The sequence below is a fragment of the Quercus suber genome, unplaced genomic scaffold (genome assembly GCF_002906115.3).
Source record: "Quercus suber isolate HL8 unplaced genomic scaffold, Cork oak 2.0 scaffold_2, whole genome shotgun sequence".
Lineage (NCBI taxonomy): Eukaryota > Viridiplantae > Streptophyta > Magnoliopsida > Fagales > Fagaceae > Quercus > Quercus suber.
The window spans coordinates 879062-898473 of NW_027069469.1; the positions used below are offsets into that span (position 1 = coordinate 879062).

Below are 19412 nucleotides of genomic sequence, written 5' to 3' on the forward strand. Positions count from 1 at the left end.
AAAGAAAAAAGAAAAAAAAATGACAAAGCTTGGCTACAACTCTAACATATATATATTTTTTTATTAGATGTGAGTTTTGACATATTCATTATTGAATTATATTTTTTTCTTATCTTCTATACTTATAATATTTGCAAAAAATTAAAGATGAATAGCTATGTTATTAATTAAATATATAGATTTTAAATTTTTGTAGTATAAAATTATACATAAAAAATAAAATTTTAAAATAAATAGTAAATAACATTTGATAGACACAAAATTAAATATACCTTCAAAACATAAAAAAATATACAATCAAATAGTTAAATTTTCAAAATATATAATAATAGAATTTGTAGCAAACTTTGTCCCACGTTGCAAAACCATTGGTCAGGTCAGATGGGAGAAGGGGGATATGAAGTAAAATAAAACGCTGGGCTTCGTGCCCCAAACCCCTCCCCCCCTTCCCGGTTCCCTTTTACAGATCGAGAAAGAAAGAGTAAGAGGAAGAAAGGAAAAAAGAAGAAGGAAATACTATGATATTGAACTCAGCTGCAGGCATTGGCATGGCTGTCCCTTGCACTTGCAGGCCTCCATTATTATTAAGGCCCATGTGCTTAAGCTCCAACATTAACACAGAGCAGCTACGTGCCCAGCTTGATCAGCTTCACTCTGAGGCAGCAAGAACCAGAGCCAAAGGTATGATAATACATGTACCCATTTGATAATAATTAACCATACCCGTTTGCTCTCTTTGATAATTCTGTTGATAATTAGCCATACCCATTTGCCTTTTCAATGCAAAATCATTTATAGGATATATTTTGTCATAGTTTATCTCTTCTTTGATAATTGTGTGTTTCCCAGATAATTGTTTGGCCAGTTGAATTGGAACAATGACTTGGTATATCATATAGCCAATATATAAAATCTTTCATTAGACAGTAATAGTATTGAAATTATGACCACATGAATTGCTCATGAACAGGCTTATGACTTTTTAGAGATGATGAATTGGGTTGATGGGTTTGTAACCCAAAATGAATTTTAAAGTTATGACATTTGTACAGTAAATTTTTCATATTTTTACACTTTTACTGGGTAAATCAATCAGAACCTTTGGCCTCTATAGAAAAAAAGGGATAATTTCTTTGATGGATTTTTTTGAGGATGATTGGCTCCAGTTCTTGAAATGGTAGAAGCAGGTGTTCTGTATGACCTTTAATAAAAGAAAAATGTAAATTTTCTTTAGACATTTAAGGATTTTTTTTATAAAGAAATGTAAGTAATAGAGATTTTATTAAGAAACAATAGAAAAAGTACACAGCATGTGCACCCAGTATCCTCCAAGAAATTACATTCTAAAATTTAGAAGAGGAATATTCCGATAGACGTGAATGGCACTGGATGCTGCCACAGCATTCATGAAACCATAGAGTGATATTAAGAGCATTGACTTTAACTAGTTCAGGTTGAGCTACACAATGTTCAAACTGTAGTTATTTCTCTTTTGCCAGAACATCTGCATTTGACAAAGGCAGTCCAGTGCTACTACTATCATGATACATGACAATCGAATCTTCCTTTATAGCTTGCTAAAACTCCAAATCATCGCTAGGCATAAACCTATGTACTTTAAATAGAATTGCACCAGCAACCAGCTCCCTCACTATGGCACAAGGTAGTATTCTTACATATCCAATCCTATTTCAAAATAATTAACTTTTCTGATCATACAGTTACAATTAACCCAAATTTTCTGGCCAACCAAATAATGCTATGTTTTGTTGGACGTTTGTACACCAAATGCTATACACACTTTCACATATATTGCACCACTTTTTTTTACTGAAGGAGATAAGTGTTTTTTTTTTTTTTTTGGTATACATGTGATTAGTAATTTTGGTTGTGAACTTGAAATATGGTAATAAGATTGATTGTAGTGTTCATGCTAGACTGGGGGATGTCTTTGCAGTGATTTTTATTTGATGCATATTGAGCACTAGTCTTGGTTTCTTGTAGTATTGTGTCCCTAGGGAATTTTACTGCTTTTCATTTTTTTCTGAATGCAAAATCAAACCTCAACTTGTCTAAATTATTGGTTGTTTAAGTGTGAATTTAGATGTAAGAGGAACTTAATGTTGGATATCTGAATGAAAAATTTTCTTTTCATTACTATTATGAATTTATGGTTTATTATTCTTTTATATTTGTTGGCGAGCTCTTCAGGCATTGTTTAGATATCAAAGAATTTATCTTCTCAATTCAATTGCTTATGTTTGATATTTGACAATTGAAAAATACTCCATTGCTTTTAGTGCCAAATATCTGAAATGCATACTGCATATAATTGGTGACATCATTTTAGAACACTTTGTCATCATTGATTTTCAGCAAACAGTGCAAGATTGAGGCTTCTGCGATTGTCAGAAGCAGCTGAGAAGATTCAACGACAAGCAGCTATTAGTGTCCAAACTGGGAAGGAAAATGATGCGAGAGAACTACTTTTTCAGAAGAAGAAGGTTAAGCAAGCTTTGGAGAAGTCAAAGAGCCGCATTGAATTGCTTGATGAGCTTTCCACAAAGCTTAACAAGGTAGAATAAAGTGTTAATTATTAGAAAAGCATTACTTTCATGTTGGATTCAACTGAGGAACTTCCTGGACCTTTTAATATCTATATTTTAAGTAGCAAGCTGAGTCACATCAAATTTTCATAATAATTCCTCCCCCCCCCCCCCTGCTAGTTGTGTTATATGTTATGCCTATCAGGCAGTGAATATACTAAAGGAGGGAAGGTGCACTACAACTAACATAACAGCCAGTTGAAAAACGCTAGCTAGCTAGGCAAATTGAAAAGCTATTTGAGGTGGTGGAACCTAGAATCAATTAGGATTAGGAATTATATCTTGAGGCAGCTATGCATGATAAGATATTGCAAAAATGATCATGAAAGTAACTGTAACTTATGCATAGAGCGTGCAAGTGATCCAGTGAGTGTCTTTTCTTATTCCTCCTTCATGCTTTAGGAAATAGATCATTCGCAAAGCTGTTGATAACTTTAGACCCAGTTTACAGTTTTTGAAAGGAGGTTCTCTTTGTCATGTTTAATGGTCATAGTTCCTGTTTTAATATATTACATTATCTGTTATAGACTTCAGAGAAATTTAGTTATAACATATTATTTGATTTATCTCATGCATGCTCTGATTTTCTTTGAAATTGTCACATCAAAAGTATTTTACTAGTCCGCTATTCTCTTTCTCAAATTAAATAAAAATTAGAGGAAAATTCTGGAATTTAAGGTTATATAAGTTTGGATGCATCAAAATGTTTCTCTTTTTCAGAGAGAACAATCTGAATTTTTTATGTTTGTTTTTGACAGAGAGAGCTGGTGGACATTTACAAAAATACTTAGCTAGTATATAGCAGTTATTAGTGTGAATTAGATATGATTTTTCTTAGTGTATAAAAGCTTTTCTCGAGTTTCTATCTGACACTAGGTCTCATGTGTTATAGTTTTTTTTATTTATCCAAATAAACCCTATCCTTGTAGCAAATGCTGCCACAAGGTTTATCACAAAAGCATAGAGATTGGCTGCCGACACCATGTCACACATGCTATGTTAAATAAGTGCTTCATAAGACCCTAGCTTAGACAGGAAGAGAGATTAGATAGTTCTACAATCCATCCATCTTATCCCTATGTCTTAGACCAAACTGATTCCACTATGCATCAGCACTTGTTATGCAAACTAAGTTCATGTAAATATAATTAGTTTAAGACAGATGTTGGGCTCATGTAAATAAATGGTGGATTTTATTAAATAAATTTTTTTGTATATATCTTGTACATGATTGTTCAACCAGATAAGATTCTCTATATAATTTACATATATGTCTTATTATGGCCTGAAAGATCTCTACTATTTTAATCAATGTGTAAAAGCTTCTTATGATTATTTTAAATGTGTTTCTTTTCATGTCACTGGATTTATTTTATTTTCAAATTTTATATCTTTGCTCAATCTCATTCAAGAACAAAATCTTTCAGCCAACCATATGATCAGAAGAAGCCTAATTTGGTTTCAGGCCATATCTCTGAAAGAAAGTCAGCTGGTTGGGAATGTTGGTTTGGATCTTGAAGTCGGCAATGAAAATGCACCCAGTCCTGTTCGGATTATAACACCAAAGCAGGAAAATAAAGAAGATCTGAATGAGAACAAAGAAGTTGAGCCTCATGTGCTGGAACTTGATGGCCAACAGGATTTGCAGCTTTGTTCGGAGATTGAAGAAAGCCTACCTGTTGGTAAGGAGCCAGAGGATATTCATGCCTCTTTGAGTGTTGGCATTTGGAATGATAATGACCTAATCAGTGGCTTGAGTGGAATATCTTCTTATGATGAATTCTTAGAACATATAGATCAAGAGCTGAGCAAAATTGAAGCAGAACTTGTCACCATCTTGAGGGTCTCAACCTTGGTACTAGATAGCAAAGAGACACCAAAAAATTCAAAGGTGCAGCAAACTCAGGAACTTCTTGAGAGCATCTGTGGGATTAGAAAAAGGTATGCATATTAATAAACTTAAAAGTTGATATATAAATATTTTGAAACAGTCATGATTGTTGCTGAGATTTACATACTGGTGCAAATTAATTTAATATTGAGAATGCAAGTTTATTTTCTCCCCCACAGAATTGCAAGTATCAAGTTGACAAAGGTAGAGACCAGATGATATTTCATCTTTTCGTACTCAATTTTCAGCTTCAGCAGGCAGGCGAGGATTGATTCTATGTATTGTGGTGCTGACAGCTAGAGAGAGAATATGAAAAGATTGTGAGAGCTCAATCCTAGACTGGCTGGTTTTTCTTTTGATGTGTAATAGTAACTATATAATTACAAGTTTTCCCTTATATATTATATCCATAACACTTTCCCCAAGCTGGAGTATAGGTATCCATCTTGCCCATCTTACAGAGTTCCTTAGTAAATACGTCTCCTAATTGGTCCCAAGACTTGACAAAGGAAGTAACAACTTGTTTCACATACCATACCTCAATTAAAGTCAGTCCACCTCAATTTGCTTTATGGTCTCATGAAACACAGGATTACTAGCAATATAAATAATAATTTGATAATCACAAAACATCTTCCAAGGCTTATCAATAGAAAATCCCAATTTCTTATAAGATATTCAGCCATAACATTTTCATGTTGTATGAGCCATAGCCCATACTCAGCTTTGACGCTATACCAAGTCACCATATTTTACTTCTTGTTTTGCCATGTTACCAATTTATCACCAACAAAAGCACACAAGCCTGTGTCTTTCAAAATGACCTCGAATTCAATCTACCCTAGAAAAATCCAACTTCAAATGAATGAACTAACAATTTCCCAAACACTAACTAGATGCTTGTATGCAAGTCTTTTTGGCCAGTGTATACAAATTCATGCAATATAAGTTAGTTGATTATGTTCAACCTATTGTTTAAAAAATATAAAAGATGGCCAAGCATTTAGATTTTTTTTTTCCTGTTAGATCTTAAAATTGTTTCCTTCATTGTGACCTCATTTATCTTGTGTTTTTGTTAAATGATTATGCTTTACTTTATGAACTACAAGTGTTATTTCTAAATTGAGCATCATTAAGATTACTTGGAGATTGTTTTATATATATATATATATATATATTTGGGATCATGCCCAAGAGCATTTTTAATCCATGGAGGAATTAATTCGGTAAAACACTCTTCTTTTATTTTGAATTTTCTTCCTTAAGCCTTTTGTGGACACTATGGAGAGAGGAATCATCAAACTTTTGAAGAGGTGGAAGGCTCCGTTGTTTGGCCATAATAATTTTTCATAAGATCATTATTTGAATGGTTGAAGTCTCTTGTGTTGTGTCCTAGTGAGATTAATTATATGTTAGAATTCATTAATCCTTTTTTTTTTTTGGCAAATCTCTTCCTTTGTAATTTTTAGCAATTCATGCACTCTTAAGGTAGATCCTTTCAATTAATAAAACTTAATATTTATTAAAAATAATAATAAAACAATGGTACAATATTATAGATATATAATCAATTCTAGGGACACTATTGGTTGAAATTCTATTATATCTATAAAAAAGTGAACTCCTTTATTTTAGTAAGATACAAGAGGGTATATAATAGAAAATAAAAAGTGCTTTTCTGTGAAATTCCTTTATGTGAACATCAAACTTACTATTTAATACATTACTGCTACTATGTTCATGGAAAATACTTTATAATCTGAAATTTTATTATTTATCAAAAAAATGTTTATGGAAAATGCCTATATACATGTATAAACAAACAAATAAATACATAAATGTATGTAATGTAATATTTGGGAAAAAAAAAGGTACGTAATTTTATAGATTGTATAATATATTCCTTATGTTGAGCATTTGAAGAATAATAATAGGTCATCAATGTTGCCGAGCTCCCAGCTATAAAATCCTAGTTTCTGTTTCAGATTGCTTCTGCGCGGATGGAGAAAACTAACCATTTTCTGTTTCTTCTATTTTGAATTTCTTGGATCTGTTGTATTTTTGTCGTTAGCTTTGTTCCTTCTCATGTTTTGTGTACTTCTCTTCCGGTTACGTTTCGTCCCTTTACCTCTTCTCTATATACTCTATCTAATTGAGATTGGGAGTCTTGGTGTCAATTTTAGTTCTAATATAAGCCTATGTTTTAATTGAAATAATTCTTTTCGATGTGATGGTTTCTCTTAAAAAAGGGAAAAAAAAAATTAAGAGTAATTTATGTACTTCAAATAAATATTTGTATATAAATCTATATCTATTTAATATCTAAAATTTGAAACGTAGCTTTTATTGTTGCTACGCTTATGCTAAGTCACATCAGTGTAGCATTTCATTTAATTTTGGTCCAATTTGGTCTATTTGGTCAACTTTAGTTCATTTCATCCTTTTTGTCCCGTTCGATCTATTCCATCCATTTTAGTCCATTTTGGTGATGTTCTGGGAGGAGAGGTTTGTGTAAAAAAAGGAGTTACTTTATTGACAATTATGTCATCTTTGCAGCACATTGTTGGTAGATTTTTGATAAAATTATATTTTTCTTATATTATTAATGTTTTGTGTATATATATATAAGTAATGGATTTACTTATATTTTCTTCATTTTTAGACCATTTAAGGTGTATAGATGATGAACCGTTTGTAAGAAGCACTAGAAACAAATTCCAAGCACACATTACATTATTTACAAAATATCTCGCCTTATATAATAATTGAATGTAAAGTCATTATATTTCCTTTAAAACAAAATTCCAAAATTTCAAATATTTTCAAATAACAAATATTGATAACTTAATTTAGAAAATCTAACATATTGTATTAACTATACTTTGTTAGAAAATAATCACATTATTTTAACAAGGTTTTGTAATTAACACTTATAAGTCTCATCTCATCTACTATTTTCATTTTTCATTTAACAAAAAAAGAAATCGTCAAAGCTTTCCCTCATGACACATTGAAACAACTCAATACACAAAATTTGGTATATTACAATCTCTCCTACTTCAATTCCTTACATCCTTGGTAAAGTGTAATGCCCTCAAGCCACATGGCATTACTAAGTTTGCTCTAATATCATTTTGTAATGATTGTGGAAAGTACTAATTACATATGTGCTTAAACCTCAAAATGACTATTTCAGGTGCAATTGGGGCTCCTCATAATCACTTATAAACCCAATATTCACTTAGTAAAACCAATTTGAGACTCAACATAAGCCCACAAAACACATACTAAAATAATCCAATCATATCAAATCCACACAATTTGGGTTATCACAACCTAGGCTTTTATGTTGCCTGCAATTTAAGTCAGCTTGTAAATAAATATTTCTTAATTATTGAATTTGATTTGATTTTTATATTTATTTTAGGACAAAATACACTTCTGGTCTCTAAACTTTAAGTCATGAGCGATCCTTACTCCATAAAAGCTTATAGTGATCGCATTTAATCCCTTATAAATTTAAAGTGGTCATTTTTTTGACATTCTGTTAGCATTTACTAAATTTCTCTAATGGAACAATGACACATTGTCAAGTGGAAAACTCAGTCACGTCATCTCCAATGCTATGTTGTGTACTCTACCATGTCACCATTGCCACGTGGAATTGTCATCAAAACCAAAAAGGACTAAGAACGATTCAATTTGAGAGTTAGTGAAAGTCAGCTACCTATGACCTATACCTAAATTCAAGACACACCAACATTCTTAAAAAAAAAATTAAAAANCCCCCTTCTCCCATGGCATGCTCCAACTCTGCAAGTGAGATTGTTGCTAGTTGTGTTATATGTTATGCCTATCAGGCAGTGAATATACTAAAGGAGGGAAGGTGCACTACAACTAACATAACAGCCAGTTGAAAAACGCTAGCTAGCTAGGCAAATTGAAAAGCTATTTGAGGTGGTGGAACCTAGAATCAATTAGGATTAGGAATTATATCTTGAGGCAGCTATGCATGATAAGATATTGCAAAAATGATCATGAAAGTAACTGTAACTTATGCATAGAGCGTGCAAGTGATCCAGTGAGTGTCTTTTCTTATTCCTCCTTCATGCTTTAGGAAATAGATCATTCGCAAAGCTGTTGATAACTTTAGACCCAGTTTACAGTTTTTGAAAGGAGGTTCTCTTTGTCATGTTTAATGGTCATAGTTCCTGTTTTAATATATTACATTATCTGTTATAGACTTCAGAGAAATTTAGTTATAACATATTATTTGATTTATCTCATGCATGCTCTGATTTTCTTTGAAATTGTCACATCAAAAGTATTTTACTAGTCCGCTATTCTCTTTCTCAAATTAAATAAAAATTAGAGGAAAATTCTGGAATTTAAGGTTATATAAGTTTGGATGCATCAAAATGTTTCTCTTTTTCAGAGAGAACAATCTGAATTTTTTATGTTTGTTTTTGACAGAGAGAGCTGGTGGACATTTACAAAAATACTTAGCTAGTATATAGCAGTTATTAGTGTGAATTAGATATGATTTTTCTTAGTGTATAAAAGCTTTTCTCGAGTTTCTATCTGACACTAGGTCTCATGTGTTATAGTTTTTTTTATTTATCCAAATAAACCCTATCCTTGTAGCAAATGCTGCCACAAGGTTTATCACAAAAGCATAGAGATTGGCTGCCGACACCATGTCACACATGCTATGTTAAATAAGTGCTTCATAAGACCCTAGCTTAGACAGGAAGAGAGATTAGATAGTTCTACAATCCATCCATCTTATCCCTATGTCTTAGACCAAACTGATTCCACTATGCATCAGCACTTGTTATGCAAACTAAGTTCATGTAAATATAATTAGTTTAAGACAGATGTTGGGCTCATGTAAATAAATGGTGGATTTTATTAAATAAATTTTTTTGTATATATCTTGTACATGATTGTTCAACCAGATAAGATTCTCTATATAATTTACATATATGTCTTATTATGGCCTGAAAGATCTCTACTATTTTAATCAATGTGTAAAAGCTTCTTATGATTATTTTAAATGTGTTTCTTTTCATGTCACTGGATTTATTTTATTTTCAAATTTTATATCTTTGCTCAATCTCATTCAAGAACAAAATCTTTCAGCCAACCATATGATCAGAAGAAGCCTAATTTGGTTTCAGGCCATATCTCTGAAAGAAAGTCAGCTGGTTGGGAATGTTGGTTTGGATCTTGAAGTCGGCAATGAAAATGCACCCAGTCCTGTTCGGATTATAACACCAAAGCAGGAAAATAAAGAAGATCTGAATGAGAACAAAGAAGTTGAGCCTCATGTGCTGGAACTTGATGGCCAACAGGATTTGCAGCTTTGTTCGGAGATTGAAGAAAGCCTACCTGTTGGTAAGGAGCCAGAGGATATTCATGCCTCTTTGAGTGTTGGCATTTGGAATGATAATGACCTAATCAGTGGCTTGAGTGGAATATCTTCTTATGATGAATTCTTAGAACATATAGATCAAGAGCTGAGCAAAATTGAAGCAGAACTTGTCACCATCTTGAGGGTCTCAACCTTGGTACTAGATAGCAAAGAGACACCAAAAAATTCAAAGGTGCAGCAAACTCAGGAACTTCTTGAGAGCATCTGTGGGATTAGAAAAAGGTATGCATATTAATAAACTTAAAAGTTGATATATAAATATTTTGAAACAGTCATGATTGTTGCTGAGATTTACATACTGGTGCAAATTAATTTAATATGAGAATCAACATTCTTAAAAAAAAAATTAAAAAAAAAAAAAAAACTCATAGATTTACAGGAGATGAAAAGATATTGAACTTTACTAAATTAGGAATAAAATGCAAGTTGTCCCTTGGATTAGTGTTTCTTCTATTAGCAATTTAGTACAAAAAGTGGAATACTCAGCCATGTCATCTCCTTCAAATTTGTGTGATTTTATTGACTCACTGTGCCATTGATATGTAGGGGTCTCCATGGGTATGCAGCTGCCCATTTTGTACTTTCTGTCTTTCTAGTTTTAAGTTTAACACAATTGGTTTTTCTTCTTCAAAAAAGTACAATTTGCAAGGGGTAACAATGATATAGGGTATACATTCTTTAGGATGAAATAAAAAGCTGACTTCTCCAGCTAAGAATGAATTGCAAAGGGTAAAAATGAAATGAGATCCCCAAGCATCCCTACGTATTTGAAAGCATTTACAAAAGAATAGCCCCATTTGGCATCAACCATTTGACCACATTTCTGAAAAAATATATTTGAAGTCACTAACCATATCTTTGATGAAGAATGATTGTGAACTCTCACATTGCTGTACACGGTGGAGAGGCCTTAGGAAGGCTATTGCTTGAGCAATATCCTGAAAGTCATCATCTTTTATTTCCATTAGGAAAACCATATTTGAGTCATTCAGCTTCCATATTCAGGATGTCATTCAGAGTAAGTTTGCCAAAATGTCTAGTGTCCTGTAAATCAAATTCTTTGGCAATCTGCAGGGTCTCTCTTTTGGTTATCCTTCTCATCATCGTGAGCTTGTATATGATGAATTCGGCTTTACTGTAGTAATAAAAATGAAAAGGAATATCAGCTAGATGGTTTCAAAAACATAGAAGTCGACAAAAAAGAGGACAAAAATACATGCAAATCATAGAAGAAGAAACCCATGAAGCTACAGAATAATCTTGTTTAAACAATTTTGTTTCTGAAAAGTAAACTTGGAGATTGATTTCGCATGAGATATTAAATTGATAAAGTGCCAAGAGACTTGTATCTCAATTGGCACCTCCTGCCCTCCCCCCACCCAATTATTGTAAGTTTGTAACTATCAAAATTAAATTGATAAAGTTCTTCACACGATTTCTTTAGGTTTTAATATGAATTCTTCATTAGAATCCACATTGTCTCCAAAGTATGCCTGTGTCATTTTTCCTCTAGTTTCTCATTTCTATTTCTGAGCCAAACACCCTGCTTCAATGATGCTGTGGACGCTGTTCTCCAATAATGATCAATTTCCTACCATTAGATACTAATAAGGTAAGATACTGTAATAAAGTAGGCATCTTCAACTCTCCCATTGTATAATTTACACCCCTCATTAAAAGAGTGGCAGATTGCAGTGGAGGCATAAGCTGAATATAACACTGCACAATCTGGGATTTAAACCCTCCAAAAACTTAATACAATTTTGTCATTATCTCATTATCATGTGCTGAAAACCAACTAGAATCTACTGTAAGAAACTTAGCTCTTCAGTTCTACCACAAGGCACACGTTCTTTCCAAATGTATTGCACTTTGGCTATCAAATTAGTACCTGTTATATTCTGTGACATGCCCAAATCACCAACTGGTCGTCTGTAAGGCATCAATGCCTTACCACTAACTGATTAATAAAATGCTATAGTCTGACATTGAAGTTGAATAAGTCACTTGCAAAACTGAGGATGTAAACTATACAATAGTACTTCCTTTTCCAAATTGGCTGTCACCAGAATGTGCATACCAGACAGCAGAATTGATAGAACAATTTCCATCCTAGTCAAATATTGCAGCCAACCTCCCTCATATCTGGTTTTTCAGGCCTCAGTGTGTATTACATTGCATTAGTAGTAGTAAAAAGAGTATGATTTCATATAGATTAAAATGGCAGAAAAGAATAAATGTGGCCCCATTGAAGATCCATAGTCGACTCCAAGAATTTGGGATTAAGGCTTGGTTGTTGTTGCAGTGTTTATTACATTGCATCAAGTCTCCCACATTTCTTTCCAGTTCTCTTTTCTGATTTTTATGTCATGTACAACTTCCTATTCCCAAACTTGAATATCCGTCCCTTGTAGATAACTCATTTTAGGGGGTTTACTAATCAAGTAATCAAGCCTGCTTTATCTTATAATGAACTACTTGAGGATCCTCATTTTTAACATGAACAATTATCTTGTTACTTATGATATTAACCATCATTTTTTTTTATTCTTCTTTGTCCACACTCACTATCCCCGCAATAGGGTACCTTAATGCTCAGTATGATCGTGTTTTCTTGGCACTCTTCCAAACTTCACTGATTTTCACGCATTCTGTCATACGTTTTTCAAGGCTTACTCAGTCACCTAGAGATATACCTCATACCCTTCTCCTTTAATTAAAATGGCCATTATGACTTCCTTTGAAGGAAAACTTAATTTGGTGTTCTTGATATATATATATATATATATATTATTATTACCCTAGTCCCTAGACTATGACATATTATTCTCTTCAAATTTCTTATCAAATTATTAGTATTTTCTGTTCCATAGTAATCACTTCACTGTAAAGGCCATATTTTGCATCAGTCATTGCCTAACTCTGTCATTCTTCTTTTAGTGTAGTTTATGTATAATCAATGTTCGCTCCTGTTGAATTTTCTGTCTAAATTTTTCTTTCATACTGATAATCATGACTAGTTTCAAGTCAACGAGAAACTCACACTGACAGAATTTCCCTAAAAAATAAAAAATAACATATCTTCAAAGAATGCTCAAGGCATGAGCAGGGCACTTTTATGAGTCCATGTTATGCATGCTATAGGTTCTTGAAAATAAGCATTCAGTTTCATAAAAAAGCATAGTAATTTAGGGAGTAGGAATCAATTTATGGTAATCTATTATTGTCAAATATCAATCAAATTTACATGTCAATCTAATTTATTGTCTTGAGAGTATGCTTCTACCTATCAATTATTGCAGTAAATTATCAATTACCTATCATTAATTGCACTAAATTACCAATTGAACCAAGTTATATTTAAGTGAAAAAGATGAGTAATTCTTCCATAACAGTACTAGAATTTATGCTAAAAGGAATCATAAATACCTGATAGTACCGTCATGATCGAGGTCTGCAGCAACCAAATCCCTGGCAGAGATCTTCTTATGAAGAATCCCTTGTGCAAATCTGCGATTCCTCCTTTCGATCCTAAGCTCTGTAAGGTATAAGAATGCCTTGGCAACAGCTAATGTGCTTACCAATAGCCAAATAATTGCAAAACACCTTCCTCTAATTGTTGTGAAAGCATAATCCCCATAACCAACTGTTGTCACTGATGTAATTGAGAAATAAAAACCATCAACCCAACTCATACCCTCTAAGAAATGCACTGTAATTGTTCCTACAGCAATACATCCAATCACAACCCCAGAAGCCAACCCCACTTTAGTTCTTATCCTCACTCTTCCCTTTTTAGTATCTATCATATATGTATGAAACAAATTCTTGTACTTATTCTCATCCATGCTACTCAACAACACTTCCTCTTGTTTGTTACAAATGTGTGTTACGAACGAATTGAGCAAGAACTCAAAGATTACAAAACCAACTATAATGTAAAAACATGTGAACAGTTTAGTAAAAGTGGAGTCTGGTACAATGTCACCATAACCAACCGTGCAAAGCGTGACCACACTGAAGTACAAGGCGTCTACTGGCTTGAAAGTAGTGTGACCTTTAAAACTCCCAGTTGTCATGAATATTGTAACTACAATTATGACATATAAAATGACACCGATAAATGCCAACGGGACGATTGTAGAAGATGATGCTAGTGGCTCAGGGGGATTCACCTTAGCATTATTTTCCCTTAAGCCAATCAAATATTTTGGAAGAGAATCACAGCGCCGCGCGCCCATCTTCATTTTGTTGCTCAAGTTGGCTATGAGGTTTAAATCAGAGTCTTCATGATTATTTTGTGCTGGTAATTGCTGTGGAGAGGAGGGTCTGGTAGGCTTTTCTTCTACTATTTCTTGTTTCCCAGAGAGAAGAGGTTCATCCATGGTGATGAATCTACATCATAAGGAGTATTATTTCTAGATAATTTGATACACACAGTGCAAGTGCAAGTGCGACACTCTTACCTACAAGTCAATGCAGTAATGAAGTTCGGTTGTTCATCTAACTCCCACTCTTCTTTTTTACTGGTAGTTGTAACTAGATGCAATATGCATGGAAATCCCAAGAAAAAAGGGGCAATTTAAAGAAGGAAATGTCAAAATCAACTAAACTTTTCGAGTCCCAACATTTTGGAATTGGTCTTATTTTTTAGTAAGTTTGATCTTGACTGTTAAGTGTTAACTAATAGTCCCAAATGATATCATTGCAGGAAAAATATCATATAGTATTGAAAATATCTTTCCAATTTAATTGTCAGAGGATTCAGGAAATTGTGACAAAAAACTAAAGGGGTCAATAAGTTAAACAAAAATTAAGAATCCTGATTTGAGTCTCATATGATTTTGTACTTTATGGTATTAGATCTTCCTTTCCCTTTTGGACTAGTATCCTGATGTTAAAAGAAGGAACGTGATAGTTGACCAAGTACACCCGGGTTAGGTTTTTTTCGTATCTTAAACGTCTTTTGAAAGATCCATTCATTTGTCCGCATTAATCCTTCCTATGTTTCACATTTATATTACTTCTCCATCACCTTTTTTTTTAATATAAAAAATAACTTAATTTAAATTTTTTTAATTCCGTGTCAGATAGGGCAGGTCAAAGCGTATAAAAGGGTGTATGCAATTGATTGGATCAATGATTCAATGTTCCAAGTGTTAAGGAAAACACTCACGTGCCCGATTTAGACAGTTCGGCTAGTTAAATCAATGCAGTTAGGAAAGTTTTAGACAGGTTGCAGCTGTTTTCTTTTATTTAGTTTAGTTAAACCATTCATTATTTGAAACATTTTATGAAAAATTGAAAAAGTTGTAAAAAAAGTTTGTAATTTTTTCATAAAAAGTTTCATAAAATGGTTTATTAATATATGTCCTAAAGACACATGTGAGGCCTAAAGGATTTGGTAACTCCGACCCACTCCGTACTAAAGCCCAAGGTCCACGCCGAGAAGGAAGAAACGTCCGAGGACGATGTGAGAAAGTACAAATTGCCCAAGGATGTTGTCGAGGACGATCTTGTCCTCGGCCAGTCAAGGCCATAGGGGGAGGAAGTAGCGGGCCATCAAAGGTAGCCTCTTAGAGCATCCTAAGGGAAAGAGCAAGTATAAAGTGTCAGCCATGGAAGCATAGTGGAAGAATAGTTTAAAGAGAAACTGTCACCTCCACATTAAATACATACACCTAACTCTCTGGTCGCATTAATGGAGAAGCGACCTCTGAACAGTGCTGTCTTGGTTGTTGCAACTCACAGGAGGGTTAGTAAAGTGGCTTATGAGACAGGTAGTCAAAGAGGAGCATTAATGATCAACAATTGGAAGAAAGAGATCGTTAGAAGAGAACTATATAAGAGGGAAAAACAAATCAAGAAAGAGGATGGAGGGAGGAATGACCAAAAGCTCCTCAGACTGAGCCAAGGACAAACTTTCTTAGAAAACCTCAGTTCATCTATGTATAATTGTCATAACCATCATATTGTCCGTTATTCATGCATTAAGGTTTAGTTTTTAAACTCATTCTCTACAAAATTTATTGTATTGGACTAGCTGGGTTTGAGTTCACTCTTCCAACAGTAGAGGCGCTCAGATCCAATCCCTGCAGCACACATTAGTAAAACCCTTTAGTTTATCAATTACTTGTGACACAATAAATTTGGAGTCATGCTAAGAACATAACAAAAATTCACAACTTCATGAGATTTCTAGATTAACTTATCACCTCTTGCATGGATCATTAAAAATTTTAAATTGCAAATTGTAGTGAGCTCATGTATAAGGTGGTAGGCTAATTTACGAATGTTGCGAAATGGATGTAAATTTTTGTTAGTTTTTAGATAAAATTCTTTGCAACTACTGAGCATATTTTTGTGATTAGTGTGCAATAAAGATGGCGTCGGTGGTGGTTTTCCATCACTCTTATTCTTGCTCCCCTTATGTAATCAAAGAAGTAACTTTGGCAATTGAACTAATGGAAATTTTCGGTTCATTGCCAATTTAGGCTCTTATATTGGACTTCAAAGTGAGGCCTCATGATAAAATTTTAAATGGAAAAGGAACATAATGGAAGTAAGGCAATCTTATATCATGGTGATAGAAGTGTCGAAATGAGAGCTTTAACTCCAACTGGATATTGAAAGAGGAACCTATTTGAAGAGAAATTTCTTGAGTACAGAGAGAGAGAGAGAGGCAGTTTATTTGAAAATACATCCCAGAAGCAAGAGGTATATACAGAAAGCCGTTTGTTTCATAACAATCAGATCATCATTAACAAGCACTAATGCGCATCTAATATTCTCCAACCCTTTCCCCAAAAGCCAGCATGTCCTTTAGATTCTGCACGTAAAGGAGAGGGAAAAGTTAGATAATTGAAACTGCATGAATTCAACAACCTAAACATTATTCCTGTACAGTGTACAGTTTTGGCCCAATAATCACCCACCTTGTTTAACACATCATATAAGGCTTAATAATCATGTTACGCTGACGAGTCAACATCACCAACAACTAATCTTGGCCCAAAAAACATTTGATCTCTATTCTTTTCTATGAAGGTTGGTAATATTTATCAATTACCTTTTTGTTTGTTTGTCTGAGTTTTACTTTGTCTAAAAAATAAATTGTGAAAAAAAAGAAGTAAAACTTTACCTACAAAAATGAGGGATTTGAACCATGATTCTTCTCATAAAACAATAATAAAAAGTGCTTAATCACAATGTATTGGATACTTGGGGGTTTTTTATTTTTTTATATAATTTGATAGTTACTTACAACAATGGGAGATGAGGGATTTAAACCCTGATTCTACTCATAAGGAGAGCATGCAATGCCAGTGAGATAGAAGTCTCTTCGCAAACTAGTGTACTAAGTTCAACCAAGTAAAAAGCAAAAACAGCACCTTTTACTCGACTTACAAAAGGGAGAAGAGTAATACTAGCATTCATGACACAAGTACACTCTTATTAGGCCAGCGGCCTTATGGTCCTGTAGCATTCCACCCCGTTTGTGGGGTTTGATTTTGAGGGTTTAATCCCCTTAATTAAACTTGGCCAAAATAAGTACTCTTCTTAGAACATGGGGCATAAGTAGCAAATAAAATTTTTGGGGAAGTGATGAATGCACAACGTCCTCGAGTGTCATGGTTAGCAGCACATGGAAAAGGCAACATTGAGGTCCTTGAGGTTGTTGAGGGAAAGTAACTAGAGGTCGTTGCATAATATGCTAATAGCTGCAATCATACAGTGCAACACGTGTACCGTGTCTAGCAGAAAATGGACAAGGCAACATTTTAGCTTCATGACATACACAGTTTACTTAAAGAGAGGATATCACAATACTATTTTTCAATTATTTGAGTCAAATGTACTGCAAAGTTATATTTGGGTCTTCATTCAAACGTTTTTTCTGTTTCCAAACTAATCACACATAGTTTTCATTCAACTTCGATAGTACATTCTATTCAAACATGTATGAATGGTTGGGAGTAAGTACAAAAGAAAAGAAAATTTTGGAATTTTCATTCAAGTCTCTCCTGTTTTCATTTATGAAATAGTCAGACATGGTTTTCCCTCATATTTGATATTGTACTCTGTGTTCAAACAATTATGTCAAAGCCTTTCCATGTCAAAGACTCTATGTATATGTATGTATATGGACAAAGTTTGGTTCCAACCACTAATAATAGGAAGATGACATTAGTCCTCGCCATGTACAACGCACATGACTCACTTAACCCAACCAACCAAGTGAGTGGAGCCAAACCTTTCCTATATATATTCCACAACAACATACAAAGATGTGATTAGTGTGGCCTTTTTTTTCCTTGAATGGATGAATAATGAGCTTTTAATCTCAAATGTTTTTTTAATAGGCAGATACAATTTACACAGTATAGACTTGAACCTGTGGTGTCAAAGATGACACCTTGTCTATAGGGAGAGGAGAAACAGGAGATGCCATTGGTCCAAATGCTATTGGATTTCAATCTCATATACTGTGTCCATAAAATAAGTCAATATTGTTGACAACTATACAAGTGAACGGAATTAGTATTAGCTACATAAAAAATTCACTTTCTCATACATTATATATATATATATATATATAAAATATAATTAGTAAGTTACACACATGTTTTGTACTTTATTGTGCCAAGATCAATCCAGCAGTTAAGATAATGTCGAGAACTTCAATCTTCATTTTTCTATTATTTAAGACGTTGAAACTTGAAAACATGACAAATGTTTTCCTCCTTTTCTTATTTGCTTTTTCTAAAATATATTAATATATAAGCAGACAGCTTCAAAAAAAGAAGACCTTGAGCTCCATAAATAATAAGTGGAGGAAGGAAAATTGAATGATATAAAATGAAAAGAAAAGTATGGCAATTCATTTTACCTGATCTGGAGAGATTCTCAGCAATTGCTTGACTTTTCTTCTCATTGTTTCCACAATTAAGCACAGTCAAGATTTATATTTGAGTGATTCTGGAACCTCTGCATATAAACAATTAGTTTCAGTACAGAACAACAAGATTGTGGCAGATACGTGATTATTTTCTACACTTCTGCTGGTTACTTGAGAGTACAGATCCAAAACAACAAAGTATAATTGAGAATGCTAATTAGAGAAGTAACTGAAACTTAACAACACCATTATTCTCCTTAATGATCACATTCCTTGATTTTGCTTGGTTGACTTTTCATACAAGGAGCAAAATGTTGTCCGTTCAGTTTGAGGTGTGACAGCTCCAAAATAAAAACTATATTGTTTCAGAACAAGTGCAGCAAAACTGTTACTAGCCTTTTATTTAAAGAGATTTTCGATCTCATGACTCTCTCTTTCAAAGAAGATAATCAAGAAATGTTTTAAACTGATGACCTAAGGCTATGTTTTGACAAAAAATAATAATCTGAGAAAAAATGTTGTCAGGAAAATCATCTATTTTCTGTTGTTTGGTTGAAAGTCCAAAATTTATCACAAAATAAA

The 19412-nt window shown here is 33.4% G+C and overlaps 3 protein-coding genes and 1 long non-coding RNA gene across 4 annotated transcripts; 2 read left to right on the forward strand and 2 right to left on the reverse strand.

Annotated features, from left to right (window-relative positions):
• The first annotated feature begins 367 nt into the window (after positions 1-367).
• On the forward strand, positions 368-4922 carry LOC111990165 (uncharacterized). Its single transcript, XM_024021960.2, has 4 exons — positions 368-681; positions 2377-2576; positions 4072-4547; positions 4677-4922. Exons 1-4 carry the CDS (start codon positions 519-521, stop codon positions 4714-4716), a joined length of 879 nt encoding a protein of 292 aa, XP_023877728.1. The 5' UTR covers positions 368-518; the 3' UTR covers positions 4717-4922.
• A 4725-nt stretch (positions 4923-9647) lies between these two features.
• LOC136064100 (uncharacterized) lies at positions 9648-10166 on the forward strand. The gene has a single exon (XM_065765418.1). The coding sequence runs from the start codon at positions 9648-9650 to the stop codon at positions 10164-10166; it is 519 nt and encodes a 172-aa protein (XP_065621490.1).
• Positions 10167-10425: 259 nt separating this feature from the next.
• LOC111990166 (two-pore potassium channel 3) lies at positions 10426-14353 on the reverse strand. Its single transcript, XM_024021961.2, has 2 exons — positions 13361-14353; positions 10426-11066 (listed from the first exon to the last, which is right to left on the reverse strand). The coding sequence occupies exons 1-2, from the start codon at positions 14314-14316 to the stop codon at positions 10916-10918; spliced, it is 1107 nt and encodes a 368-aa protein (XP_023877729.1). The 5' UTR covers positions 14317-14353; the 3' UTR covers positions 10426-10915.
• Positions 14354-16485: 2132 nt separating this feature from the next.
• On the reverse strand, positions 16486-19048 carry LOC111990132 (uncharacterized). The gene is made up of 2 exons (XR_010631896.1): positions 18822-19048; positions 16486-16760 (listed from the first exon to the last, which is right to left on the reverse strand). It is a non-coding gene; the product is annotated as an uncharacterized LOC111990132 (long non-coding RNA).
• Between the last annotated feature and the right edge of the window lie 364 nt (positions 19049-19412).

What these genes read in the sequence shown, in the direction of transcription:
- LOC111990166 (XM_024021961.2), bottom strand. Translation starts at nt 14,316, where the DNA reads ATGGATGAACCTCTTCTCTCTGGGAAACAAGAAATAGTAGAAGAAAAG. An exon ending in GATCATGACGGTACTATCAG is followed by an intron (nt 11,067 to 13,360) that starts GTATTTATGATT and finishes TTATTACTACAG; the next exon opens with TAAAGCCGAATTCATCATAT.
- LOC111990165 (XM_024021960.2), top strand. Translation starts at nt 519, where the DNA reads ATGATATTGAACTCAGCTGCAGGCATTGGCATGGCTGTCCCTTGCACT. An exon ending in AGCAAGAACCAGAGCCAAAG is followed by an intron (nt 682 to 2,376) that starts GTATGATAATAC and finishes ATTGATTTTCAG; the next exon opens with CAAACAGTGCAAGATTGAGG. An exon ending in ATCTGTGGGATTAGAAAAAG is followed by an intron (nt 4,548 to 4,676) that starts GTATGCATATTA and finishes TCTCCCCCACAG; the next exon opens with AATTGCAAGTATCAAGTTGA.
- LOC136064100 (XM_065765418.1), top strand. Translation starts at nt 9,648, where the DNA reads ATGATCAGAAGAAGCCTAATTTGGTTTCAGGCCATATCTCTGAAAGAA.